This window comes from Mycteria americana, chromosome 23 (genome assembly GCF_035582795.1).
Source record: "Mycteria americana isolate JAX WOST 10 ecotype Jacksonville Zoo and Gardens chromosome 23, USCA_MyAme_1.0, whole genome shotgun sequence".
Classification (NCBI taxonomy): domain Eukaryota; kingdom Metazoa; phylum Chordata; class Aves; order Ciconiiformes; family Ciconiidae; genus Mycteria; species Mycteria americana.
This window is the reverse complement of record NC_134387.1, coordinates 1,926,755-1,952,179: the sequence shown is the minus strand read 5'-3', so window position 1 is coordinate 1,952,179 and position 25,425 is coordinate 1,926,755. Positions and strand designations below refer to the sequence as shown.

The following is a 25,425-nucleotide window of genomic DNA, read 5'->3' as shown; positions in this document are numbered from 1 at the left end:
GGGGTGGGGGGTGCGTCCTGCCCGGAGGGGGGGTCCCGGGGTGCGTCCTGCCCCGGGGAACGGGGGGGGGCGCCGGGCGCTCCCTGCCCTGGGGACCGGCGGGCCCTGCCGCGGGGTGTCACCGCCCCGGGGTGGGGGTGCTGCCTGCGGGGGGGCCCGGCCCGGGGGGTCCCGCTCCGCCCCGGGGGTCCCGCTCCGCCCCGGGGGTCCCCGTCCCCCCCGGGGGTCCCCGTCCCCCCGCCGCGCCCACGTTGCCACCGGGCGGTGGTGCCCCGCCCCCTTTCCGCTTCCCGGCCCGTCATTGGCTGTCCGGGCAGGAAGTGAGTCAGGGCGAGGGGTGTGGCAGGGCGCGCCGCCCAATGGGGCGAGGCGGTTGGGAAGGGCCAAGCCGGCGGCTGGGTGGGCGGGGCGCCGCGGGGAGGGGCGGGGCCGGGGCAACGGTGGGAGGGCGTGGCGCTCTCGCCCAATGACGGCGAGCGCGGGGCGGGGCCTGGGGCACGACCCCCCTACCGCCCTCCCACCCGTGCGGGCTTTGGGCGGGGCCTCCCTCACCCTTCCTCCAATGGGCAACGGCGGCGGGGGGGCGTCGCCCAATGAGCGGCCGCGGGGGGCGGGGCGGGGCGCGGGGCCTGGCGGAGCGGCCGGGCGAGGCGCACAGACGGCGCCGCCGCCCCCCCCGCCCCCCCCGCCCCCCGCCGCCGCCGCTCCCGGCCCGGCCCGGCCCGGCCCTCACAGCGCGGCGAGATGGCGGCCTGCGGCGGCCTCAACATCCAGATGCTGCTGGAGGCGGCCGAGTACCTGGAGCGGCGGGAGCGAGGTACCGGTTCCCCCCCCCCCTCCCACGCCCGGCCCGGCCCGGTGCCCCCCTCAGCCGGGCCCGGCGGTGACGGGCGGCCCGCGGTTGTGTCTCCGCAGAAGCCGAGCACGGTTACGCCTCGCTGCTGCCCGGCGGTAAGGACGGGGAGGGCCTGCGGCGCCGCGCCAAGGCCAGGAAGAGCGGCGGCGGCAGCAGGTAACGGCCGGTACCGGGCGGGGGGCGGGGGGCGGGGGGGGCCCTGCCCGGGGCCCTGCCCCGAGCGATCGCGGAGGGACGGACGCCCCCGAGGGCTGGCGGGGCCGGGCCCGGCCGTTGCGGGGTGCTCGGATCTGTCCGGGTCCCGCCGGGCAGGGCCGGGGGGGGGTGGGGGGGGTGGCTCCTGTCACCGGGCGACCGGGACCGGTAAGGTCCCGCTGTCACCGGGCGTGTGGCAGGGCTGGGGGGGAGCCTCCTGTCACCGGGTGTTTGGACACGGTAAGGTCCTGCTGTCACGGGGTGCCTGGCAGGGCTGGGGGGGGACGGACCCCCCCCGACACGGGGGGTGCTGGGGCTCCGGTAAGGTCCCGCTGCCACCGGGCGTGTGGCCGGGCTGGGGGGGCCCCTCCTGTCACCGAGTGCCCGGATCCGGTACGGTCCCGCCGTCACAGGGTGCCCGGCAGGGCTGGGGGGCCCCTCCTGTCATGGGGTGCCTGGGATCCGGTAGGATCCCGCCGTGACGGGGGCTGGCAGGGCCGGGGCCCCTCCTGTCACCGGGTGCCCGGATCCGGTACGGTCCCGCCGTCACGGGGGCTGGCAGGGCCGGGGCCCCTCCTGCCGCCGGGTGCTCGGGCTCTGCCGCGACCCCGCCAGCCCCGCCGTCCCCCACCGCCACCCCGTAACGCCTCCGTCGAGAGGTTCCCGTCGGCACCACCGGCTCCCAAATTGGGATCGAGACGCGCCCGCCGCGCCGGGCCGGTGCCTCTCCGGAGCATCCCGCCCTGGGCAAACCAACTCCCGTCTTGGGCAAACTTGGGTACGAAACGTGCAATCGTCTGACGTGGCGGCTGGGTTTGCTGAAGGGAATGTGGAAGTTGGGCTTTTGATTTCGGGCTCGCTTGCGCCGAAGCTCGGGAAGTGAAACCGCCCTCAGTACGTGAGGATTCTCCCTAAAGAAAGCGAGATTTTTTTTCTCATACGCTTTCGGCCGAGCGCAGGGTTTCGTTCCACGCTTAAATTAAATCGCCTAGCGCTGCTTTCCTTTGAAAAAAAAAAGGAAATTCCTTAATTATCCTCCCCGAAACCCATCCACAGCCTCGACGCAGGTTACTCCTCGCTGATGTTAAATACGCAGCCCGCTCGCAGGAATACCGAAACGCCTTTTGTCCGAGTTGAAGTCGGATCCGGGCAGCTGCGTCGTGTTGCAGGAGCGAGTTCCCCCAGCCTGGGTTTTGGGTTTTTTTCAGGGAATATTTAATTATGCCTCCCAGCCCCGTGGATTAATCGCTTAACGCTCCCCTGCCTTGTTTTATTTGCTCGCTCTCCTGTTTTGTACGGTGTTTGTGTCACGGTGCAAACCGGCATCACCGTGCGGAATTCTTTTCTTTCCAGCGCCCCGACGTGGTTTATTCGGTGGCTTTAATAACGTTAAAAAAAAAAAAAAAAATCACTTGGGTCATCGTCGAGGTGAAATTATCGGCTGGCTTGCGGGAGGGCTGGCCGCGGAATGCCGCCTCCGTGCCTGGACACGCGCATCCAACCCCTCGGAACGGCGACGAGGGAAACTCCGTCAGGCAGAGCGAAGCCTGAGCAGGTTCATCTCGACACGTCACCGGCGGCCGATCGCTTCCTTTCTCCCTCGCCTATTTTAGGCTGTTTGCCCAGGGAGGAGCAACGCGGCGATGTCACCAGATATGTCACATTTTCCTGGTTGGGAGCAAACTCATCTGCGTGACGCGGCGACAGCTGACCTTTGATAGCTGTCCTAACAGCAGGTACCGCCCGCAACGCCCCGCGAGTTTCGTTCGTACCCTGAATCTTCGTGTCTCCCCGAGCCGGGGCGTTCCCGTCTCCCTCCCGCGCGGGGTTTTCGGGGCTGCTGGGTTCCCGTTGAGGGAGCAGAAGGCAGGTGAGGTCTCTCGGTCTCGTCTCGAGCAGGCTCCGAGGGGATCCGTGGGCGTTTGTCGCGCCCGTGCACGCTCCGAATTTCCTTTTCGGAAGGTTTGGAGCTCGTTCTTCGCTCGAGGCGAATCGGAACGGCAGAAGGAAGGTCTGCGTCGTATTAAAAAGGGAACGGGTAGCTGCGGCGCGTGCCGTTACCTTCTTCTGTCGTCACGGTCTGCAGGAGAAAAGACCCTTTTCGAAGGCAGTGCTGACGAGCAGCTCAAGCGCTGGGGCTGACGGGCGAGGGTCGGTTAGCGGGAGGCACGATCAGCGACGCCGTGGGCACGAAGGCGCCCGGAAAGGGGTCTGGGGGCACACGGCGAGGCGGGCTGCTGTCCCCTCTCATCCCCTGTCCCCCTTTTATTTTATCCCAAAATAAAATCCGCCGACTAAGGAACCTTTTTCTGAACGTTAGCAATTGTGGATGCAAACAAAAAAAAAAAACCCCTCACGCTAAGAAGGATTCCGAAACAAAGCCGCAGAAGAGGGAATGAATTTGTTATTGATAAACGCGCAGTGGCGACGGGAGCCTTCATCTGCCAGTACCGATGCTCGAAAAGCGTTTGGCTTGTTTACGACCAAGGGCGAGGCTGCAGTTCATCGCCTCGCGTGAGGTTTGCAAGCGCTGCGGCGGAGGGCTCGGCGTAAAACACGGGACTTTGACCCAGAAAAACGTTTAACGGAGAGATCCCACGGGAGCCGAGGGCCCGAGTCCTTCCTGGCTGTTTGCGGGTGCTCTGCTCGGGAGAACTCGCCGTCCCCTTGCGTGTCAGGGTGACGCCCGTCCCTTTAAGTGAGAAGCGTCTCAACTGGAATCGAACGTTTTTGGAGGCTGCGGTCGCCTGCGAGCGGGACGCCGGCCTTTGGGAGCGGATTGCTTCAACCGGCGCCAGCGGAAAGCAAAGGAAAGGAGCCGGGCTAAGATGAACCTCGTTAGAAAGACGGGAGGAGGGCTGCGGTGGCTTCCCGAGCGATGGCGATCCATCGCGAGACGCTGCTGGCGAAGCGAAGAAGACCCCGGCGAGCGTCTTCGAGGGCGTCTTCGACCGGTGCCTCGGTGGCATCCCTTGTCTTTCCTTTAGCGTCGGGGCCGGGGGGAAGCCGGCGCTCCCGGAGCCCGCGGGGGCTGCCAGGTAGGCGTCCCGATCCGAACAGCCTCTGCGTCTTTCACGTCCTTAAGTTTTCAGGCACGTAGCGACGTTTTTCCTGAATGAGAGTAGGCGGCCTCTCGAGCTTTTAAGGGCAGCCCGGGCAGGGAAGCGGCTCTTCCCTACGCGTCGGTCCCGGTGTCACGGGCAACGCGGCCTCGTGTAGCTGTCCCGGGTTTCGACGGAGAGAAAATAAGTAGTAGCTTGCGTTTTCCGCCCTTTCTTAGCTTCGTCGAAATTAGGAGCTTCAGGGGAATTTGTAGACGGACGTAACGCCCGCCTGGGTTTCAACGTCACGTTTGGCGTCTCCCGTTAGGAGGTGCTAACCCCTTTGCGGGACGCGGGGAATCTTTTCTTTACGCGTCGTCTCCCTGGCAGCTCGCCCCAGTTTTGCAGAGAGACGACAGCGGAGCAGCGGAGACGGGCGCGAACGTCAGGCGCCGTCGAGACTTTGGGGGTTCCCGGTCGCCGACTTGTACGGCAGTCGTGTTCTGAGCTGGTTCGGGGCTCCCGGCGCGAGACGCGACCGCTCGGATGCTGCGCGGCCGTCAAAAAGCGGGGTGCTTTCCCCGGCGGCGGCACCGAGCACCCGAGGTGCCACGGAGCCGTCAGCCCCCGGCTCTTCGCTTTAGGGGCCGAGAAGCGCAGATACTCCTATCGCTTTCTCTGCCCTTCTTGTGCAAGAAGTCTTTAAAAAGCTGCTTTAAAAAAATAAAATAAAAAATAAAAAAACAAAAACGCTCCAGCCTGCCTGTGCTGTCCGAAAAGCCGAGATAGAGGCGCGGTTGCAGGTTTGTGTCGAGATGGAGCAACTTCCCCGCCCAGAGATCAGCCCTTCGTGCCGTGGGCCTCGGGGCTGGTGCTTCCCCTTCTCCGCCGCGAGCCCAGAGAGCGTTCGCTTTTGGATGGCGTACCCTCCTCTTGCGTCATGGCGCCGATACAGCTGCTTAATCCTAGTCCTGGTACTAAAACTGAGCCTCTCCCCATTAAAACCCCATCTTACGGTTTTCCTGGCCCTTTGATTGCCGTTTATCTGGCAATTTCTCCGTTGTGCCGGGCCGTCCGCGTCCCTGCCGCCGTTTTCACGATCCCCAGGGTACCGGGCGGCTCTGAAAGCCCCCGAGGTTTGCAATTTTCCGGGCGGCGTTTACTAAAGCCCGCGCGTTAATCCTAATTGCGGTGTACCTGGTCAGCTGGAGGAGTTAATAACTCGTTCTTTCTTTTTCAGGTCAACGCACAACGAGATGGAGAAGAACAGGTGAGTGGCGGAGGCTTGCGAGGAGCCGGGTTTGGGTGAATCGCTGCTTTTCCAGGGGCTGGGAACCGGGGTGGGGGAGCCGAGGCGGCGGCGAGATGGGGAGCGGGAGAGAAAGGACGGGACGGCTGGATGAAGCGGCCACCGAGGAGGTTCCTGATGTCGCCCAAGGTGAGCGCGTGGACTTGAAGGGTTCCCTGTCCTCGCCTGCCGGAGCGGCTGTGCAATGAGGAGGCGGCAATGGTAGTTCTCTCCTCTGCCAGCTCCCGGTTCGCCGCTGAAACCCTTCATCCCGCCTCCGAGCTTGCTCGGGAGAAGGGTTTCCAGCCCTCTCCCAGCTCCCGGGGGCAACCCCGTGCCGGCGGGATGGCTGCCGTCCTCTGCTCGCCCGCAGTCGGGCCGCGGGTACGCGGCCGGAGCTGCGCACACGAGTAACCGTGATTATTTGCGGTCTTTGCCGTCCAGCTGAAAGACGGCTTCGTGTCCTTGGTAGGCTGCTCTCTTTCTCGGCACGGCTTGGACGCGGCTCAAATCTTGCCGTGTCCTGCTGCCGGCGCAGGACTGGCGTGAACTCGGTCGGTTTGCGTCTTAAGAGGCAGAACTGCCCGCGTCCCAAGCGACCTGGGTTAGAAAAGGCCAGGGACGCCGATTCCTCGTTTGAAAAGACCGAGAACGTTAACGTTTGATTACTTCAGGCTCACCTTGCGTCCCTCTCGCCTTGTTCAGACCGGAGCCGTGTCGAAATCCTGTTGGTAACGTTGCGCAAGCGAGCGCGGTAAATGCTCCGTCTTTTCCGCCCCTTCGAAGAGGCTGGCGACGCGAGCTTCTCTCCGTCAGGGATTTCGCGCCCCTTCTTCCTTCGCTCCTCGTTAGAGATACCTCAATCCCGTCCCGTGACGGTCGAGCCGGTGAATCTGGGCCTCGACCGAAGTTTGCTGGCTTCCCCCCGGCACGAGGAGCAGCTTGGCTTGATACGGGGAGGGAGAGCCGTGGGAAGACGGATATCTCGCGGAGCGGAAGGACAAGCGCAGTGAAACGGGCCGACGGGCTTGGAAGGTCCTTTGCCTGGGAAACGAAACCTCTGAGGGTTTCATTTTTTTTTTTCCTCTTTGATTATTACAAGCCAGTGGGGTTTCTGGGGGTTTTTTTACGCGTGGCAGCGGTTTCAGCTGGGCGAAGCGTGGCAGAAATGCGCTTTTACGTACGCCGCGCCTCTAACTTCGAAGCGGGAACCCCAGTTTTGACTCCGGCGTTGGCGTTGTGTAATCCAGAAACTCGCCCGGCGCCGGCCGAGTTGCCGCTGCGCTCCCCCCTGCGTAACTTCTGCCGGGCAGGGCCGGCTGGTTTTTTCCATTCGTTGTTTTTCTGGTGCGAAGGGCCAGCGTGACGAGGCTTTTTTTTTTTTTTAGCAGAGGTAGCCGAGGATTTCGGTTTTGCTGCCGCAGCCCTCGCGGAGGGCGGCTGGGCTGGCTCCTTGTCCGTAGATCTCGCAGTTAAAGCACGCGTGAGCCGGCACGGCACGGTCGGACAGGTCTGCACCGCTCCGGGTGCAGCTCTTCCTCCCCCTGCTCAGGAAAATAACCTTTGCAGAGGTTCAGCTCCGAGCCTGTCGGTGTTTGGGATTTACCCGAGCAGTCTTTAGACCACGTGTTTTGTTCGCGTTGTAATTCAGAAGGCGCTTCGTGTAGGCAAAGGCCTGTTTACTCCTAGCGTGCCCGAGACCAAGATAGGCGGGTGCTTGCAAAATCCCAATCTGCAGCTGCCTGCGTCGATCGGGTATTTCCAAGGCGGGTGTTGCAACCGATGCCCAAGAACGTGACCTAAATCTTGGGGCTGGAGTGCCGCAGACGAGGGAACCCAGCCCGTAGTGAGAGGATCTCGGTCATCCACGGGTAAAGGGACTTCCTCGAGGAGCCGGAGTTTTCCTCGGCAGCCGCACGCAAGCGGTAAAGCATCAGCCTACGCGTTACTGCAGGCAAAATCTGGCTGTCCTGCGTGTGCCAAGGCGATGGATCCGAAACCGGCCCGTTCCTACTAAAAATAGGGAAAGGAAGCGCTCCCAAGGGACGCGCGGGGTTTACAGCTGCGTGGCGTCGGCCTGGACGGCTCCAGCTATCGGTGGAGCCAAGGCAGCGACCGAACAGCATCCCTGTAGCGAAGGTTTTCGGGAGGAGAAAGGCCAAAAGCGGATACCCTCGCCCAAAACGTCGAGGTCTTTGGCAGCTCCTCGCCAGCAAGCGTCCCGACAGCCCGAAAGGCGCCGGCAGGGTTTTGTCAGTGGGGTTGGCCGAAGCCAGAGCTGGGTTTTTCGGAGAGGTCCTTCTGCCTGGCTGCAGTTTTTGCCCGGCGTACGGAAGCTGCCGGGGGGTGGGAAGGCGTCTGGTTCGGCTTAGCTTCCAACCGCCCTGATGATCCGCGCTCGCAGGGGGGGAAACGCCGTTTTACCTGGACGCTCAGCGTGTTGTGTGATCTTCTCACAGGCGTGCCCATCTGCGGTTGTGTTTGGAGAAGCTGAAGGGGCTGGTACCGCTCGGACCCGAAGCCAGCAGACACACCACCCTGAGTTTACTAACGAAAGCTAAATTGCACATCAAGGTGAGCGTGGGCTCGTTCGGTACCGCTGTGGGAGACGCAATAAATTGGGCTCCGTCCCCGTCGGGCGGGTGCCGAGCTGGGCTTCGAGAGCAGCACCCCCGTACGGGGCGCGGGGGTTTCGGGACGTCCGGATCCTCGAGCGGGATGAAGGTAACGGCCAGGTTAGGACGTTGCCCGGACATACTGCCGGAGCTCGATGCCGTTGCAGGTCAGCGTCGTCCTCCTCGCGGCGGGCACAGCGAGCCCGTGCCATTCTCCTTACCAACGGGCTCGTAGGGGGCGGCCACGCAGCTTTACGCGCCGCGGCGATGCCCGGAGGCCTTAGGGATGAGGCTGGCCGCCGGACTGGAGGACGGCTTCTTTTTTCCTTTCTTTCCTGGAGTGTTTCCTACTTCGCTCTCTGCCCTTTAGACTTTGACTCGACAGGGCTCTTCTCGCTGGGTGTATTTAGAGCTCCGCGAGCTGTGAGATAACCGGGGGAGCGCTGGCATCGGGCTGCGCTCGACTCCCTCCTTATCAAAGACTCTAAAAATATATAAATAGGATGGGGCCGGCTCCAGCGTAGCTGCGCGTATAAGCTGTTTGGAGGGGGAAGCGGCCTTTACGTGCCTTCTCCGGTGGCCTCGGGGCAGGTCTGGACCTCTCCATCCCTGGGCCAGAGCCCGCGCCCTGCTTCGACGTCTCTCGGCTTGCGGGAGGACGGAATTTCCATCGGCGTGTGCTCGAGGTCCTGGGCGCGGGCCGCCCTGTTGAAGCCGGGGAGCCCCTCGGTAGCTGGCGGCGGTCGCGTTTAGGCGGCTCGGGCAGCGAAAGGGAGGTTTCGCGCGCGGCTGGAGGCCGGGGAGCTCAGGGTGCCTTCTCTTCCCTCCTCTGCAGAAGCTTGAAGACTACGACAGGAAAGCCGTACACCAAATAGACCAGCTGCAGCGGGAGCAGCGGCACCTGAAGAGGCAGCTGGAGAAGCTGGGGATAGAGAGGATAAGGATGGACAGTATCGGATCCACCGTTTCTTCGGAGCGCTCGGACTCGGATAGAGGTGAGACCCCCGCGCTCGGGGCGGAGCGGGGCCGGCTGGCGAGAGGTCCGGCCGGCCACGTTGTCACGCTAACCGTTCCTCTTGCAGAAGAGATAGACGTGGACGTGGAGAGCACGGACGACCTTCCTGCGGACCTCGACTGGAGCAGCAGCAGCCCGAGCGACTCGGACGAAAGAGGGAGCCTGCAGAGCGTCTGTAGCGACGAGGGCTATTCCAGCTCCGGCGTGAAGAGGTTGAAGTCGCAGAGCAACCGCAAGCCGCCTCTCGGTCTATAAGAAGCAACTCCCGTCGCCGTTTCACCCGTCGCTCTTTCCCTTTTGGATCTCGTTAGGTAGCACACTGGACCGTCCCGCCATTCCCTTGCACGTAAAAAAATCTTAACGTACCGCCGACCGCAATGAAGTTGAGCTTTGCCGAAATCCCAAAACACCGCGCGGGGCTGCGGGCGCAAGCCGCTCCCCGGAGCGCGCCTCCGCTCGCGGCCGCTGGCTTCTCTTCCCGTCCGAAACTCCTCTCTGCGAGACCGTACATTCCAGCCACATGCTGAAGCGCCCGAGAATATCGCGGCGGTAACAGCAACCTCAAAAGCACGCCGCTGGGTTTTTTGGCTTGCTGTCACTGCCCGGTATTCCAGATCTGGTCCGCGTTTGCCCGGTGACATCACGTACCCGATAATTGGCGGCGGGGCCCAAACGTGGAGTTTTGGGGTGAGGATCTGAAGGCAGAGCCGGCCTCTTGCGTAGTTTAGATCCGGGAGAGAGCGGAGGCAAGTCGGCGATGGGCACGCGGAGCGTTTCGGCATTTCGACGGGCACGAGGATTGCACCGCCAGCCGCCGGCGCATTAGTCGGAGGGGCTCGTCTCCGCCGACTCTAAATATTCAGGGTAGCAGCGCAGCCATATACACCCCAGCCCGGCCCTGCCGCCTTCCCGGAGCCGGAGCCTCACTCGCGTGGGGAGCAGTGCTCGGGGGGCTGCGGGGCTCGGCAGTCGCCCTCCCCCCTCTCGCAGAGCCTCGCCTCGGACGCCTTCGGTCTGGGAAGTTTTTCTGTCCTACCTAAAACCAAACGGTCCCTCGTCCCCGTCCCGTGCGACGTCACCTCCTGCATCGCGGCTGCACATCGCTGTTCTAGGCGAGGGCTCCTGGGATTTTTTTTCACGCTTCTTGTCTCTGGGACAAATTTTTTCTACCTCGGAGAGATGAACAAAGATTATCTCCATCCCTTTAGCACAAAAAACAAAGATGATGCCTCATTTGTTTTACAGAAGCGATGCCCGGCCCCGTTCAAATCCATCTCGCGACAGTTTAGCAATAACCCGACGGTGACGGGGGAGCGGGGCGGCCTCCGGCCGTCGGCACCCGAGGGGACCCCACCGATCTCCGCCGGCGCGTCCGAAGCGCTTCTCCGGCCGGCGGGGATCCTTTCGGGCACTCCGAGGGGCTCATGAAGGATTTCGGTCGCCGCCTTAGGGAGACAAACCCGAACGCGCCAAGAAAGGGCCAGAGCCCTTCCCACCGCCCCGACGGCAGGGGGGTCCCGACCCGAGAGCACACGGAAATGTACAGAAGACACGCGAGCTATAAATAGTATTTATTCATTTTTCTATGTACTGGAGATAACGTTCTTACGACTTTCTGCTTTTATAGATGTTCTGGAAACTTTGATACGTAGAGGTCTGCTAACGGAGACGTTTCTTTTCCCCTTGAGCCGGCCGAAGGTCTTTTCCACCCCCTCGGCAAACCTCTCGCTCCGTCCCCGTCGGTGTTGGCGAGGCCCCGGCGTCCGGCCAGGAGCCGCTTCGCTCTCCAAGGGCTTTTCGTAGCGGCGGGAGACAAAACCGGGCGTCCCCCCGCGCCCGGGGTCTGGACAAATCCCTTCAAGAAACGCAGTTTCCAAAACGCCGAAAGCCACCGAGACGCTTCGCAAAGCGCGAGTGAACGGACAACGTAAAACTCACTCTGTTTGGGGGTTTTTTTGGTTGTTTTTTTTTTTTAACATCCTTAAGCGATTTGGGGATCGTTTGAAGTCTTTGAGAAGCAAGAGGATGGCAGGCAGAGCTAGCGGATTGCTAAAATCTCCAAAGTCTCAGCTCTTTTTGCGTGTGCTAGGTTTGAAAAGAGAGAAAATCAAAACCGCGAGGGATTTTTTTTTTTTTTTTTAAAGCAGCCGGAATTTTCCGACGTCCGGCACATCTGCACTGACCCGCGGCTCGGATGCCGTTAGCGTCGGTGTGCCCGAGTCCCGGCAGCCAGCCTTCGGCGCGTCAGCTCAGAACCCCTATGCTTTCGAAAAGAGGGGGGAAAAAAAAAAAAGGCAAAAAGATGAAGAGCGCAGAGAAAAAGAAAGTGGAACATCAGCGCTTTGAGGCCGGTGGCTCCGGTAGGCGTTTGCCCAGAGCCCTCCCTCGCCCTCTTCTAGAAACCACCTCAGGAATCCCAACGGAGCCGCGGATCTTGCTACCTTTGAGCAGGGAAGGGTGACGACGGGCATCGGGAAAACACCGCCGGGGTTCAACGGGAGGTAGAAAACAGTTGATTTTTGGTTGTCATTTAGATAGACCGAGTCCTAAGGTTTCGACTCGAGGTAAATTATTATTTTTTTCAGTGTTGTGCCTTTTTGAGTTACTTCTGTTGGTGAAACGCCGCGTGGGGGTTGTGCTTCCCCCCCCCCCCCCCCTTTTTCTTTCTGTCCCAAACTAATAATTATCGGACCTTTGCACTGTTGGGATGTGCTCCTCTCCAGCCTGAGGGCGAAGAGAAACAGGAACCCTCCAAAACGATGCACTAACCTGGAACGAGGCTGGAAATCCGGCGGTTGATTGGGACCGTCTCCGCGGCTTTCGGTCTCTCCGGGTCCCCCCTTCGTCGGCCGAGGCGCCCGGCGGCTGTGCCAGCCTTTTCCTGGAATTCACTGATCCACCAGCATTCCTAAGAAATAAGCTGCAGGAAGGACATTTTTGTAGATTGTGACTAAAAAAAAAAAAAAAAAAAGGGGGTGCGAGGAGCCGCTCGCGCACCCCGCGTTTACGACGGAGCGTTGCACAGACGGGCGTGAGTCGAAAACACGCTTTTTTGGGTTGGTTTTTTTGTTTTGTATTTTTTTTTTCTTTTTCCTTGCAGAAGGCAGATCCCGAACCGACGTCCCGCGTGGCGAGAGACGGGACCCGCGTCCAGCCGGAGAACGGGAAGCTGCTGGCAACGGGGCTCCATCCAAAACCCTCCGCAGCCGATGGCCGCCCCGGCGCTTTGCGCCCCGACTTCTCCCCTCGCGTAGCAATAGGCTCGGGCATCGCCTGCCCTTGTTTGCAGCGGGTTTCAGGTCTGGACGCTGCACCGCGCCGGGAGGAAAGCGGCAGTAGCCGAGCTCCGCGCTCGCTCCCCGGGCAGCGTCACGTCCTCGCTCTGCCGCGGCACCGGCCGAAAGCCGCCAGGTTTATTTCATCCTTTTAATTTACCCGGCGTAGCGGCACGCGAGCCGTCCGAAACATCCGAGCCAGAACCGTCTGGGCGTTGGGGTGGGGTGGGGGGGGTTTGACACGTTTTATTTGCGCTTTTCCATCTTTTTTTTTTTTTTTTTTTCACACGCTGCTTCTTTTTGCTTCCCGAGAAGCGAACCCGCTCCGGCATCGGCTTTATTTTGGGCAGTCGAGAGCCGGGGAGCGGCAGATGGGAGAACATGAATTCTGTTTCCAGCCGTTCGGTTCCTGCTGTGTAAATACCATGTCGTCATTCTGGATCCTGTGTCAAGGCCATCTAATGGTGCTTTTTATTACAGTTAGCACACGCATTTTTAGAAACTACGTGTTTTAGAAGACCTTTGCTGTGTATATGGATACTTCTGTATTGTTCGACTGTTAGAAAATAAATTATTTCATTATGAAAGAGAAACGGGCGCCGGCCGCTGCCTCGGGAAGCGAGCGGGAGGTGCCCGGGGACGTCACCCATGGGAGAGGTGGCGGCGGGGGGGATCCAGACCCCTGGGAGGGCAGAGCCCACCGATGCGGGCACCTCGTTGCCATCGCTTTTATTCGAGGGGGCGGCCGCCTCCACCCCACCCTTCCCCGTCCCGCTGCCCGGGCCCTGTTTTCGGCACCCAACGGGGCAGAGCTTCACCGCCGCCAGGAAGGGTCCGGGCCCCCCTCGGTCTCCCCGCAAGGGGTTTTGCCCCACGGCTGAGGGTCCCTGGGCAGGTCGCGCTCTGGTTTTGGGTGCTGGTGCCCGCGGGTGGGCGGGGGGCCCTGTCCCCTCCCCGGCCGCAGCCCGTGATGCCGCGGCGGCTGCTCCCGGTGCATCCCGCAGCCCTCCCGGGGCATCCCGGAGCCCTCCCGGGGCATCCCGGAGCCCGCAGCCCTCCCGGGGCATCCCGGGGCATCCCGGAGCCCTCCCGGTGCATCCCGCCCCGGCAGCCGCATCCTGCAGCCATCGCCCCGCAGCTGGGACCGGCATCGTCCATCCCGCGTCCCCCTCCCGCATCCTCCATCCCTCATCCCGCCCCCCCCGTCCCGCCCCCCCGCCCGCAGCCGCGCCCCTGCCGCCCCGTCCCCCGCCGCGCCGGGGCTGCTCCCGGGGAAGGGCCCCCAGCCCCGCCGTGCCCCGGGCCGGACGGGGGCTCCCGCTGCTGCCGGGGGTCCCCAGCGCCGGGACGAGGCTGCCCCGGGTGGGCGATGGCTCGGCGGGGACGGGTGGGGGGCGAAGAGCAGACCCCCCCTGCCCCGCGAAGGGTGCCTGGGTGCGGGGGCCGGCGCTATCGGGACCGGCGGCGCTATCGGGACCGGCGGCGCTATCGGGGCAACGAGCCCCGCTGCCGGGGCGGGTCCCCCCACAGCCGAGCCCCATCGGGGGCCTGGGCAGGGCCCACTCCCGGGGCCTCTTAAACCCCCGTGGGAGCTGCTGGGAGCTACTGGGGGCTACTGGGAGCCTGCGGGGGTCCTGCCCCGAGCGGGTGCTGGGCGCTGCCAGGGAGAGCGGCTCGGGGCTGGGGGGCGCGGGGCCTTGCCGGTGCCCTGGGTCCCCAGGGCTGGGGGGCCGCGTCCCCACGCTGCTGGGAGCAGGGGGTGCCCCCCAGCTCCGGGGGGGGGGGTGCCCCTGCCCGGGGCTGGACCCCCGGGCCCCGGCTGGGTGCCGCTCCCCGGGTGCCCCCCGCCCTGGCCGCAGCCCCCACGCGTGGTGCCGGGGCAGGGGCTGCCCTTGGTGCGAGCCCCCCCCGCCCCGGGGGGGGGGGGGGGGGGGGGGGGGGGGGTCCCGGGGCGTAGCCCCCCCCTTCCCTGCCCCGTGCCGGGCGCGGGGAGGCTCCGGACACCCGGGGAGCGGGATTTTATTGAGTGGGTGGCGGAGAAGCAGAGCCGCGTGGCCGGCGACCGTCTCTGTCCCTGGGGTGGCCGCCCCGGGGCTGTGCCCCCCGCGCCGTTGGGGGGCTCAGGGGAAGGCGATGGTGGAGAGCGGGGTGAGCTCCAGGGCTGGCTCCATGGTGGCCGGGGCTGGTGGCCGGGGCTGGTGGCCGCCGTGGTGGCCGTACTGGAACTGGATGCGCAGATCCCCGCCGTGCGAGCGGGGCGGGATGTTGGGGATCCACTCCATGATGAAGGGGGGGGGGGGGGGACGTTTGCTGGGGGGGAGAGGGGGGCCCGGGCTCTCCCCGCCTGTCGACGCCTTCCAGCCCTGGGTTTGTGTGCGTGGAAGTGGTTGGTGGGCCTGGGCCCCTCTTTTGGTGCTGGGACCAGCAGCGTGGGGGCCCCAGTCCTGTCCCCCCAGGGCTGGGTGATTTTTTTTTTTTCTTTTTTTTGTCTCTCGTTGTGGGTGTTTGGTGTTTTTTCAGGTGTGTGGAGCAGCAGCGCAAGAGGATGTAGCGGTGGCGAGACGCTTCTGGGTGGTTTTTTGTTGTGGGTGGGGGCTGGAGAGGGCGGCAGAGGTACCTATCTCAGGTGTTTGGGGGTTTTTTGGGTGGGCATCTGCATCTGCAGCATCTGAGCTGTGGCTGGGGGGGCGGGGGGGGGCCCTGGGAGGGTGGGACCCCTCCTCTGGGCGGGGGCCTCCCTGTGGGTGCAGGGGGGTCTGAGGGGGGACCCCTTTAGGCTTCAGGGCCCCCCTGGGTGGGGGTAGGAACGAGGGGGGGCCCTTGTTAGTGGGGACCCCCTTAGCCCTGGGGACCCCCTTAGCCCTGGGGACCGCGGGCAAGCCCCTTGCTCTGGGGACTGGCCCCCGGGGGGGGAAGGAGGGGGGGGTCCCTCCTTCCTCTGGGTCCCTGGAGCTCCTTGGCCAGGGCAGCAGAGGCTGCGTGGGGGCGGGGGGGGGTCGCTCCCCCCCCCCCCCCCCAGGTCACTCACCCACTTCGAGGAAGGTCTGGCGCTCCAGGGGCTGCCTTGCCCCCGTGCCTCGGGCGTATGGAAGATCCGCTCGACCCGCGGGCCGCCGGTGAGGTGCCACGTGTACTTGTGGCCTCGCAGACGAGAGCTGTGGGGAGGGGAAAAAAGCCGTGGCTCCCTGTGAAACCGGGGGTGCTCTGGGGTGCTCTTCTTCCTCTTCTGCTCCCCCTTTCTCTGTGGTTTTCTCTGCGGTTGCCTCAGCTCTCAGCTTGCAGCTACCTGCCTCGTCCGGGAGGCAGCCCCGGCGCCCGAGTAGTGGGCTCTGCCCTTGCCCGGGGGCTCTGCCCTTGCCCGTGGGCTCTCCCCCAGGGCTCTGTTAACCCAGAGCCGCTACTAAAGCCAGTCTTAACTGGCACGGGGCTCGGGAGAGCTGCTTTGCCTCCGCTCGCCCTGATGTTCAGCTAAGGGTGGAGGGGGCACGAAGGGAGGCGGTGCTGGTGCGGCAGAGGCAGAGACTCGCGCTCCCACGGCGCTGACGTGACGCGTTTCACTTCGCGGAGAGCCCTGAGCGCGTGCTTAAGCCTGGCTTTACGCTCCGCGCTAGCGTAGGAGAGAGGGTGCAAAGCAGCGGGGACGCTCGCCAGCAGCGAGGGCTGTGAACTTCCCCTCGGCTCAAAGGCAGCGAGCGCTCGGGCAGAGCTGGGCGGGGGTGACGGGGAATTAAATCTCGGCTTCGAGCCTGGCTGGGGCTGGCTTTATTCCCGCAGCCCAGGCTCGGGCCGCTCTTGTGCCCTGCGAAACGTCCGCTGGTGCCTACGGCCAGGCGCTGAGCCTGCAGGCAGGCTGGGCTCGGGCTGGGCTCGTAGCGCTCGTAGCAGAGACCGTGGGTCCCGCGTCGCTCGCGTCCCCCGCCCTGGGGCTCGCTCGCACAGCTCCCGTGCCTTCCGCTCAGCTGCGGCGAGGGGAAAAGCTGCTGGAAACCAGAGGGGAGTTAGTCAGGAATCTTCTTCTTGCCGCTGCTGGTTCCCCGCCGAAGCAGCCTGCCTCCACCCGTGTGCCGAGGGCTTTCCACGTCCAGGCCCGCTCCTCTCACCTCCGCCGGAGCTGGGCGGCCGCTGCCGTGTGCTCCCAGGGGAGCCCGGCTGCTGCAGCGTGGGGGGGACGGGGGACGGTTCCACCGAGGGACGGGGAACACCGGCAGCTCCGGCTCGCCCGCGCGGGCGGAAACGCGAGGGCAGGGGCTGCCGGGGGCCGTGTTGCCCGAGCACACCCCCACCCTGCTCAAGTCCTGAATACCTCCCCGACCAGAGCCCCCGGCAGCTGCCTGGGAGAGCGCTGCCAGCATTTTATTACCTGCGCGGTAAAATATTTTCTCGAATTCAGAGCCTGGCGTTTCACCTTGCGGCCTTTGTCTCCCGTCCTTCCGTGGGCAGCGCCGCGCAGAGCCTGCCGGCTTCACCCCCCGACACGGCAAACCAGCAACGTCTCCCTGCGCCGTGACCCCCACGCACGCCGCCTGCTGCAGCCCTGGCTCTCCCCGCTGGAGACCCCGGTCCCTCCATCACCCAGTCCGCACCAGCGTGTCCCAGTCTGCCCCATCCTGGGGGGTGCGGGGGGGGGGGTGGTGGGGCTGAGCCCCCTGGGGCCGTGGGTCGCTGTTTGCTAAAGCCGGGGTGACGCTGCTGAAGGGGCTGGGCAATGTAACCGCCCGTGGGAATCGCAGAATCATTTGGGTTGGAAACGACCCTGCGGGTCATCGAGTCCGGCCGTGACCGGAGCACAACGGCCCCCGGCTGTTTGCGGTCGCTGCCAGCAGCCGGCACGGCAAGCCGTGCTCGATGACGCCCGTCCAGCAGCCGCCGGGCAGCGGGACGCGCGCGTTTGTCTGTCGTGACACGCTTACAGCGCTCTTACGTCCCTTGGAAAGGGCTGCTCCCCTCCGGGCGTGTTTTTGGGGTCCTTCTCCCCGGGAGAGCCCAGCCGCCCCGCAGCCCCAGCCAGGCGCGGCCCCCCCCGGCAGCCACGACACGCGAGATGCGTCCCCAGTGGGGGTTTTTACAGGGGAGGGGGGCCGGAGCCGTGCCCCCGCCGCCTGCGCGAGCCCCCTGCCGCTCGCCGGGGCAGCGGAGCGGTGCAGGTGACGGTAGCCGGGTCTTACGGCCGCAAGCCATCGCCCGTAGCCTTACGTGCCTGGGGAGCGCCTCAGCCCCGCGCCCAGCAGAGCCCTGCCCTCGGGGTAGGTGGGGGAGCGAGGAGGACAGCGGAGCGTCCCAGCCAGCCGCGGGAGGAAGGCTGCGTCACCGGCGTTTGCGAGACCCCACGTCGGGCATCGCACCTCGCTTTGTCTCGCCTCGCTTCACCTCTTCTGCGCGGCCCCAGGCAGTTTGAATCACAGAATCACAGAATCGTATAGGTTGGAAAAGACCTTTAAGATCATCGAGTCCAACCGTAAACCTAACACTGCCCAGCCCACCACTACACCATGTCCCTAAGCACCTCATCCAAACGGCTTTTAAATACCTCCAGGGATGGCGACTCAACCACTGCCCTGGGCAGCCTGTTCCAATGCTGGACAACCCTTTCAGTGAAGAAAAATTTCCTAATATCCAGTCTAAACCTCCCCTGGAGCAACTTGAGGCCATTTCCTCTCGTCCCATCACTTGTTACCTGGGAGAAGAGACCGACCCCCCCTCTCTACCCCCTCCTTTCAGGCAGCTGTAGAGAGCGATGAGGTCTCCCCTCAGCCTCCTCTTCTCCAGGCTGAACAACCCCAGGTCCCTCAGCCGCTCCCCATCAGCCTTGTGCTCCAGACCCTTCCCCAGCTCCGTTGCCCTTCTCTGGACACGCTCCAGCCCCTCAATGTCTCTCTTGGAGTGGGGGACCCAACACTGAACACAGCATTCGAGGTGCGGCCTCACCAGTGCCGAGTACAGGGGCACGGTCACTGCCCTAGTCCTGCTGGCCACGCTATTGCTGATACAAGCCAGGATGCCATTGGCTTTCTTGGCCACCTGGGCACACTGCTGGCTCATATTCAGGCGGCTGTTGACCAACACCCCCAGGTCCTAAAGGAATTGGTCATTGAACCCAGGTTATGGAATCCAGGCGTCAGTAACCTCTTGGGGAACGTCTCCCTTCCCCGGCACGGCCAGGCTGCTGACCAGCACCGAGCCCCCGTCCCGGGAACGCATCAAAGCCCACGGAAACTTCCCAGGGCCAAAGAACGTTTGGCTGCAAGCGGGGCAAAGCGCTGGCCTCCCCGGGGCTGGCGGTTCTTCAGCGCTGCCTTGCGAGAGCTCGGCGACAGAGGCGGGCAGGGCAGCCCGAAGGCTCTCCCGGGGCGGCCCCAAAGCCTCACCCTCGGACTGGCGACGGGCGGGCGGGCGGGCGCGCAGGGACGCGCCGGGCGACGCTGGCCGGCCGGTGCTGGAAGGAAGGAGAGGGTCCCCTGCAGCTCACCGGCAGCCGGGTTCGGCCTGCGAGAGCGAGGCGAGGGGAATCGGGATGCGCATCGGCGCAAAGCGTGACGCCGCGCACGCGGCCGGACGGGCGGGAGACGTAACCGAGACCGAGGCTGAGACCGGGACCGTCCCCAGCCCACACCGGCCGCCCCGCGGCCGCAGCCCCAGCCCAGCGTTCCCCATTTTACCCGCGCGAGAGCAGCGGCCTCCGTTAAACCAGGCAGCGGGACCACAACCCAAACTGTCCGTCCCTCAGCTGACGGCTCAGGCTCCGCTGCTTCGGGCACCTCGCTCCCAGTCCCGCTTTTAAACCCCCCCCCGTCTGCTCTCAGCGAGAGCGGCGGCCTCGGCACCGCGGCACAAATGCACCGGCTCTTTCACCGACGCCATCCCCGGGAGCGGGACCTCACGCGTCCTCGCCCCCACCCCGAGAGCACCCACACGCTGCCGGGGTGCGCGGGGGCATTTTGGGGGAGCGAAACGAGCCAGCGCGGGCCGCCGGGAGAGACGGATGCGCTCTGTCTCGGAGGGGGGAAAGGGGAAAAAAATATATATATATAAGAGATTTGTGCCACTTTCTAGGCCAAAAGTGCAGCGAAGAGGAACAAAAGCACTAAACAAAGGCTCCCACCCTGGCACAGACCATGGCCAGCACGGAGAGCGGCTTTCTCTAAAGGGCTCCGGGAAAACTCGCAGGTTTTCATGGCGCTGGGCTGACCCTTCCCTCTCCAAATATCATACAAAAACGCGTATAAACACCGTACATAAACACGCAGCCATCGGAGACGACAGTCATTACATTTCTGCCCACGACGACCTCCCCGAGGCAGCCAGGGTGACCCAAGTTCCCATCTCCTTCGCCGCCGGCACGCTCCCCAGCCCCGGCCGGGGCTCCTGGGCAAGGATTTCCCCTAAAGCCCAGCTGCTCCGCCGCGACCCGTCCTCCCCTGCAGCTCCGGGCACCAAGAGATGCCGCGAACGCCGGCAGCGGCAAAGAAGAAGCAATGGAAACCAGTTCGTGGCTTTCTTCGCCCGCTCTGTTTTATCCGGGAGGGCTCTGAACGGCCTCAGGAGATATTTAACGGGGCGCCTGCCCGCTCGGGGTGGGGTGGAGGGATCGCCTCTCACCACAGCTCCTCCACCTCGACGCCGACGACGATCGCTGAAAGAGCCCCTCGGACTCGGGGCGGGAGCGCGCCGGCACCCAGAGCCGCTCCGAAAGCTCCCAACGGCAACGGACGCGGCACACAGCCGGCTGTGAGTCCGGCCGGTCATGGTGGGGTGGCACGGTGAGATGGCACGGTGGGGTGGTGCGGTGGGGTGGCAGCCGGGCGACGGCTTCTGGCCTCAGACCGCAGCCGCCCCCCCACGTCCCCTCCGGCAGCCACCCCCCAGCCGGCCCCGTGGATTCGGGGCCACGGGCCAGCCACGGGACCACGACCCCTTCCAGAGCCGGGAGAAAGGAGCCTCTGTCCTTAAAAGCATCTCAGCCACACGCAGCAGCACCGCGGGGGACGTGGGGGGTCTCCCCCGCCCCCAAGACCCCCCAGCACACCCCAAACACCCTCAGAGAAACCCCAAAGCCCCCCTCCAGCCCTGCAAACGCACTCCTCGGGGGGGAGGTTGAGGCAAGCCGTGATTTTAACTCGCTCCCATCCCGCCGGTCACTCCCCGCGGGGCAGGGTTTTCACCCGTGGGTGCCTGAGGACAGGGCGGGATGAGCCGGGGGGAGCACCCCGCTCTGCACCCCCACACCAGGAGCCAGCAGCGGCCCAGGGGGAATCACTCACCCCCCCCCGGCTCTCTGCTTGCAGAGGGAGGGCAATTAAGCCCCGGCTAACGAAGCACCGACAGGCAGCGGACGCGAGGGCGGCCGCCAGGGACGGAGCGGGTGGCATCGGCCCGACACGGACCCCCAAAACCTATGGGGTCCCCCCCGCTTCCCCCACAACCCCCCCACCACCACCACCGGGGTCGCCGGCGCAGGCGCAGGGGAAGGGGTGAAGGCAGCTCCAGCCACCGCCGTCACCATCGCCGTGGCCCTCGCCGGACACCGCGGGCGTCGTGGCGCGCCGGGATGTCCCCTGTCACGCCCTCGTCGACCTCGTCATGGTGCGGGGCACAGGGGGGTGGCACGGGGACTTGGGGCACAGGGGGTGGCACAGGGATTTGGGGCACGTGGGTGGCACTCGGGGTGGCTTCAGGGGTCCAGGAGGCGGCAGAAGGACCTGGGACAGGCGGGGCGGCACAGGGGCACGGGGCAGGCAGGGTGCAGGGCACGGGGTGGGCACGCCGCCGTGCCGGCCCGGAGGAGCACCCGTGGGTGCCCCCGGGTGACAGCCCGTCCCCGCAGGCCGTGGGCATCTCGGTGGAGTTCGTGTCCCACCTCACCCGCGCCTTCGCCCACGGCACCGAGCCCAGCCGCGTGGAACGGGCCGCCGAGGCCGCCGTCAACACGGGCAGCAAGGTGGGCACGGGACGGGGGGCGACGGCCGCGCGGACCCCCTCCCCGCCCCGGGGAGCGGAGGGACGGGGTGACCCGGCTGTCACTGGCCCCGTCCTGGGCGCAGGTGGTGGCCGGGGTGGCCGTGACCAACCTGCCCGGCATCGTGGTGCTGGCCTTCGCCGAGGCCCAAGCTCATCCAGATCTTCTTCAGCCTCAACCTCATCATCACCCTGGTGGGGCTGGCCCACGGCCTCGTCTTCCTCCCCGTCCTCCTCAGCTACGTGGGTAAGGCCCCCCTGTCCCCGCCTGGGGACAAAGCCCCATCCCCAGTGTCCTCCCCAGCGAGGACGGTGACAGCCTGGCGCCGTCCCCTGTCGTCCCCACAGGACCCGGCCCGCGGATGCCAGAGAAGGACACGGCAGGGGACATGGCAGGGGACACGGGGGGGACATGGCAGGGGACACGGGAAGGAACACGGGGGGGACACGGCAGGGGACACGGCAGGGGACACGGGAGGGGACACGGGGGGGACACGGTGGCTGGCACGGAGCGGGGTGCAGGGCCAAAGGACAAGGCCACGGTCCCCGGGCAGGGCTGAGCCCCGCTGCCCTCACCGCCCCCTCCCGCCGCTGCTTTTTCTACTGCTGTCGTATTTAAACTGGTTTTCTCACATTCGGGACTGGGTTTAACTGGGACGGGCAGGGGGGGCTGGGGCACCTTACACAGAAACTGCACCTTGGCTGTGAAGCGTGGCGAGGTCTGTGCGGGACGGGGACAGGGGGACAGGGGGACAGGGTGTGGGGCACACGGGCACCACGTGGCCGGGGCCACATGGGGCACAAGGGGACGGTGGGGACAAGGCACCGGGCGCTGTGGGGACAGAGCCCTGTGGGGCACAGAGGCATCACGGGGACTTGTGGGGCACAAGGGCACTGTGGGGACAAGGAGTTGTGGGGCACATGGGCATCGTGGGGACAGGGACGTGGGGGGCACACGGGCATCACTGGGATGGGGCATAGAGGGACAGGGCCACATAGGGCACGAGGACACCGTGGGGACAAGCCAAAGGGCATCGTGGGGACGGGGCCACGTGGGGCACGTGGGCATCGTGGGGACAGGGACACGCGAGGAACACAGGCGTCACGGGGACGGGGCACACGGACACCGTGGGGACAGGGATACGTGGGGCACGTGGGCATCGCGGGGACGGCACCATGTGGGGCACTGGAACATCACGGGGACAGGGCAGGGGACAGCGGGGGGACAGGGCCATGGGGGGCACAAGGGCACTGTGGGGACAGGGATGTGTGGGGCACATGGGCACCACAAAGCTGGGGCTGCGCGGGGCACAGGGGCATCGTGGTGACAAGGACGTGTGGGGCACGAGGGCGAGGCAGGGGTGGGGCACACGGGGACAGGGCCACGTGGGGCACAGGGGCATCACGAGGACAGGGCCATGTGGGACACAGGGGCATCATGGGGACAGGGCCGTGTGGGGCACACGGGCACTGTGGGGACCAGGGCTGTGTGGGGCACACAGGCATCGTGGGGACAGGGCCCCGTGGGGCACACGGGCATCTCTGGGATGGGGCATACAGGGACAGGGCCCCGTGGGGCACACGGGCACCCAAAGCCGGGGCCGCGCGGGGCACGGGGCCGTGGCGGCGACGAGGACGCGTGGGGCGCGAGGGCGCCCGGGGCCGGGGCCGCCCGGGGCACGGGGGCGCCGCGGGGCCCCCCCCAAAGCCTCCGCGACCCACGGGCGGGGCAGAGCGGGCACGAAGCCCCTTTATTCCCCGCCGCGGGGCGGGGCCGGGCGCTAGAGGTACTTGTAGGGCACCTTGGCGGGCAGCGTCTGCAGCTCCAGGCGCACGGGGCACTTGTAGAAGCGGGCGAGCAGGGTCTCGGCGTAGCCCACCAGGAAGTAGAGCTTGGCGGGCGCCAGGCCCCGCGCCAGCACGGCGCAGACCACCAGCAGGTTGGCGCGGCGCTTCAGCACGGGCTCGTCGGCCAGCACGCCGGGGAAGGTGCCGTAGAGGAAGCGGCGCAGGAAGGCGTCCTCCACCGCCCGCTCCGCCGCGCCCGGCTCCCCGTCCAGGTTCCCTGCGGGCGCAGAGAGGGTCGGCACCGGCACCGGCACCGGCACCGGCACCGCCGCGCCCGCCCCCGTCCCCGCGCTGCCCCGCGGCCCGTTCCTGCGGTGCCCTTGTGCCCCACGTGTCCCCGTCCCCGTGCGCCCCGCCCCTGCGACGCCCGTGTGCCCCACGTCACTGTCCCTGTGTGTCCCCTCCCCACCGTGCCCGTGTGCCCCACGTGTCCCTGTCCCCAGTCCTGTGCCCCACATAGTCCTGCCCCCACGATGCCCGTGTGCCCCACATGGCCCCGTCCCTGCAGTGTCCACGCGTCCCCTCCCCACAACGCCCACGTGTCCCACGTGCCCCCTCCCCACCGTGCCCATGTGCCCCATCCCCATGATGCCCGTGTGCCCCACGTGTCCCTGTCCCCACAGTGTCCTGTGCCCCACGTAGTCCTGCCCCCACGATGCCCGTGTGCCCCCCCACGTCCCCGTCCCCACCACGCCCTATAGCCCGTCCCCGTGACGCCCTCCTGCCCCATACGTCCCCATCCCCGCACCCCCCACCCCCGCGACGCCCACGGGTGCCCCGTGCCCCACACCCCCCGTCCCCGCCGCGGCGTCACGGTCCCCCCCGGCCCCGGGGGCACGCGGGGTGACCCACCGGTGTGCAGGGAGAGCCAGCCCTTGCGGTGGGCGATGTAGTGGGGGGCGTGCGCCTTCTCGTAGGTCACCGGCTTGTCCCCTTTGCCCACGCGCACCCGCGCCGCCCGCGTCTGTGGGGACAGTGGCATCAGAGGGGGGGGGACACCCCACGGGAGGGGCGGGGGCGGGGGGGGGGGGGGCACCCCCGGGGCTCACCTTGAGGCAGGCGGGGGTGGTGTGGAGGTGCCGGGTGGCATCGGGGCCGGGGCGGACGCGGGGCACTGCCTGCGAGGTGACGGGGGTGAGGGACAGCGGGGGGGGCTGGCCCTGCCTGGTCCCCCGTGCCCCCCACGGGCAGCGTCCCCCGGGCACGCCACGCCTGCAGCCCCCCCCGCCCTGTGACCCCCTGCCCGCTGTCCCCAGAGCCGAGCCACCGCTGCTGGAGCCCCCACACGGGGTGTCCCCGGGGCCTCCGCCACCCGTGGGCCCCACGCCCGCTGTCCCCTGTACCCGGTGTCCCCCATGCCCAGTGTCCCCGGTGTCCCCACACCCGGTGTCCCCCACGCCCGGTGTCCCACACCCGGTGTCCCCGGTGTCCCCACACCCGCTGTCCCCTACACCCGGTGTCCCCGGTGTCCCTCACACCCGGTGTCCCCACGCCCGGTGTCCCCAGAGACCCCCATGCCCACAGCCCCCCCCCAGGCCTGGAGCCCCTGGTGTCCCCCACACCTGGTGTCCCCGGTGTCCCCACACCCGGTGTCCCCCACGCCCGGTGTCCCACACCCGGTGTCCCCGGTGTCCCCACACCCGGTGTCCCCACGCCCGGTGTCCCCACGCCCGGTGTCCCACACCCGGTGTCCCCGGTGTCCCCACACCCGGTGTCCCCCACGCCCGGTGTCCCACACCCGGTGTCCCCGGTGTCCCCACACCCGCTGTCCCCTACACCCGGTGTCCCCGGTGTCCCTCACACCCGGTGTCCCCACGCCCGGTGTCCCCAGAGACCCCCATGCCCACAGCCCCCCCCCAGGCCTGGAGCCCCTGGTGTCCCCCACACCTGGTGTCCCCGGTGTCCCCACACCCGGTGTCCCCCACGCCCGGTGTCCCACACCCGGTGTCCCCGGTGTCCCCACACCCGGTGTCCCCTATACGCGGTGTCCCCACACCCGGTGTCCCACACCCGGTGTCCCCCATACCCAGTGTCCCCACACCCGGTGTCCCCACGCCCGCTGTCCCCGCTCCCCGTCCCCTCCCTCACCCGCAGCGCCCGAGCAGCCGCGGGCGCCGCCATCTTGGCACGGGGGGGCGGGGCGGGGCGGGGCGGCGCCCCCTGGCGGCTGGAGGCCGCGGGGGAGGAATGGGGGGGACCGGGGGGACTGGGGGTACTGGGGGGACTGGGAGCACTGGGGATAATGGGGGTAAGGGGGGTAACGGGAGTACTAGGGGATACTGGGGGTAACGGGGGGTACTGGGGGTAATGGGGGTAACGGGGGTAACGGGAGTACTAGGG

General features: G+C 66.2%; 2 protein-coding genes across 5 annotated transcripts; one reads left to right on the top strand and one right to left on the bottom strand.

The window, feature by feature from the left end:
* The first annotated feature begins 656 nt into the window (after nucleotides 1-656).
* On the top strand, nucleotides 657-13,033 carry MXD1 (MAX dimerization protein 1). Of its 4 annotated transcripts, none has more exons than XR_012778709.1 (6): nucleotides 657-817; nucleotides 916-1,012; nucleotides 5,333-5,362; nucleotides 7,840-7,954; nucleotides 8,831-9,697; nucleotides 10,256-13,033. XR_012778709.1 is itself a non-coding variant. In XM_075523764.1 (6 exons), exons 1-6 carry the CDS (start codon nucleotides 745-747, stop codon nucleotides 9,263-9,265), a joined length of 663 nt encoding a protein of 220 aa, XP_075379879.1. In that variant the 5' UTR covers nucleotides 657-744; the 3' UTR covers nucleotides 9,266-13,028. The 4 variants fall into 4 exon arrangements, 3 of the variants coding, with proteins under 3 accessions (XP_075379879.1, XP_075379878.1, XP_075379880.1); XM_075523764.1 differs by having other exon boundaries at nucleotides 8,831-8,990; nucleotides 9,078-13,028; XM_075523763.1 differs by having other exon boundaries at nucleotides 8,831-13,032.
* A 9,929-nt stretch (nucleotides 13,034-22,962) lies between these two features.
* Nucleotides 22,963-25,206, bottom strand: LOC142419979 (small ribosomal subunit protein uS3m-like). The gene is made up of 4 exons (XM_075523412.1): nucleotides 25,112-25,206; nucleotides 24,135-24,297; nucleotides 23,938-24,049; nucleotides 22,963-23,302 (listed from the first exon to the last, which is right to left on the bottom strand). The coding sequence occupies exons 1-4, from the start codon at nucleotides 25,204-25,206 to the stop codon at nucleotides 23,019-23,021; spliced, it is 654 nt and encodes a 217-aa protein (XP_075379527.1). The 3' UTR covers nucleotides 22,963-23,018.
* Between the last annotated feature and the right edge of the window lie 219 nt (nucleotides 25,207-25,425).

Excerpts from the sequence above, each read along its gene's own strand:
- MXD1 (XM_075523763.1), top strand. The coding sequence starts at position 745 with ATGGCGGCCTGCGGCGGCCTCAACATCCAGATGCTGCTGGAGGCGGCC. Across the intron at positions 818-915 it reads CCTGGAGCGGCGGGAGCGAG|AAGCCGAGCACGGTTACGCC; the intron begins GTACCGGTTCCC and ends GTGTCTCCGCAG. Across the intron at positions 1,013-5,332 it reads AAGAGCGGCGGCGGCAGCAG|GTCAACGCACAACGAGATGG; the intron begins GTAACGGCCGGT and ends TTTCTTTTTCAG.
- LOC142419979 (XM_075523412.1), bottom strand. The coding sequence starts at position 25,206 with ATGGCGGCGCCCGCGGCTGCTCGGGCGCTGCGGGTGAGGGAGGGGACG. Across the intron at positions 24,298-25,111 it reads ACCGGGTGTGGGGACACTGG|GCGTGGCGTGCCCGGGGGAC; the intron begins GTATGGGGGACA and ends GGGGGGCTGCAG. Across the intron at positions 24,050-24,134 it reads CCACCCCCGCCTGCCTCAAG|ACGCGGGCGGCGCGGGTGCG; the intron begins GTGAGCCCCGGG and ends CTGTCCCCACAG.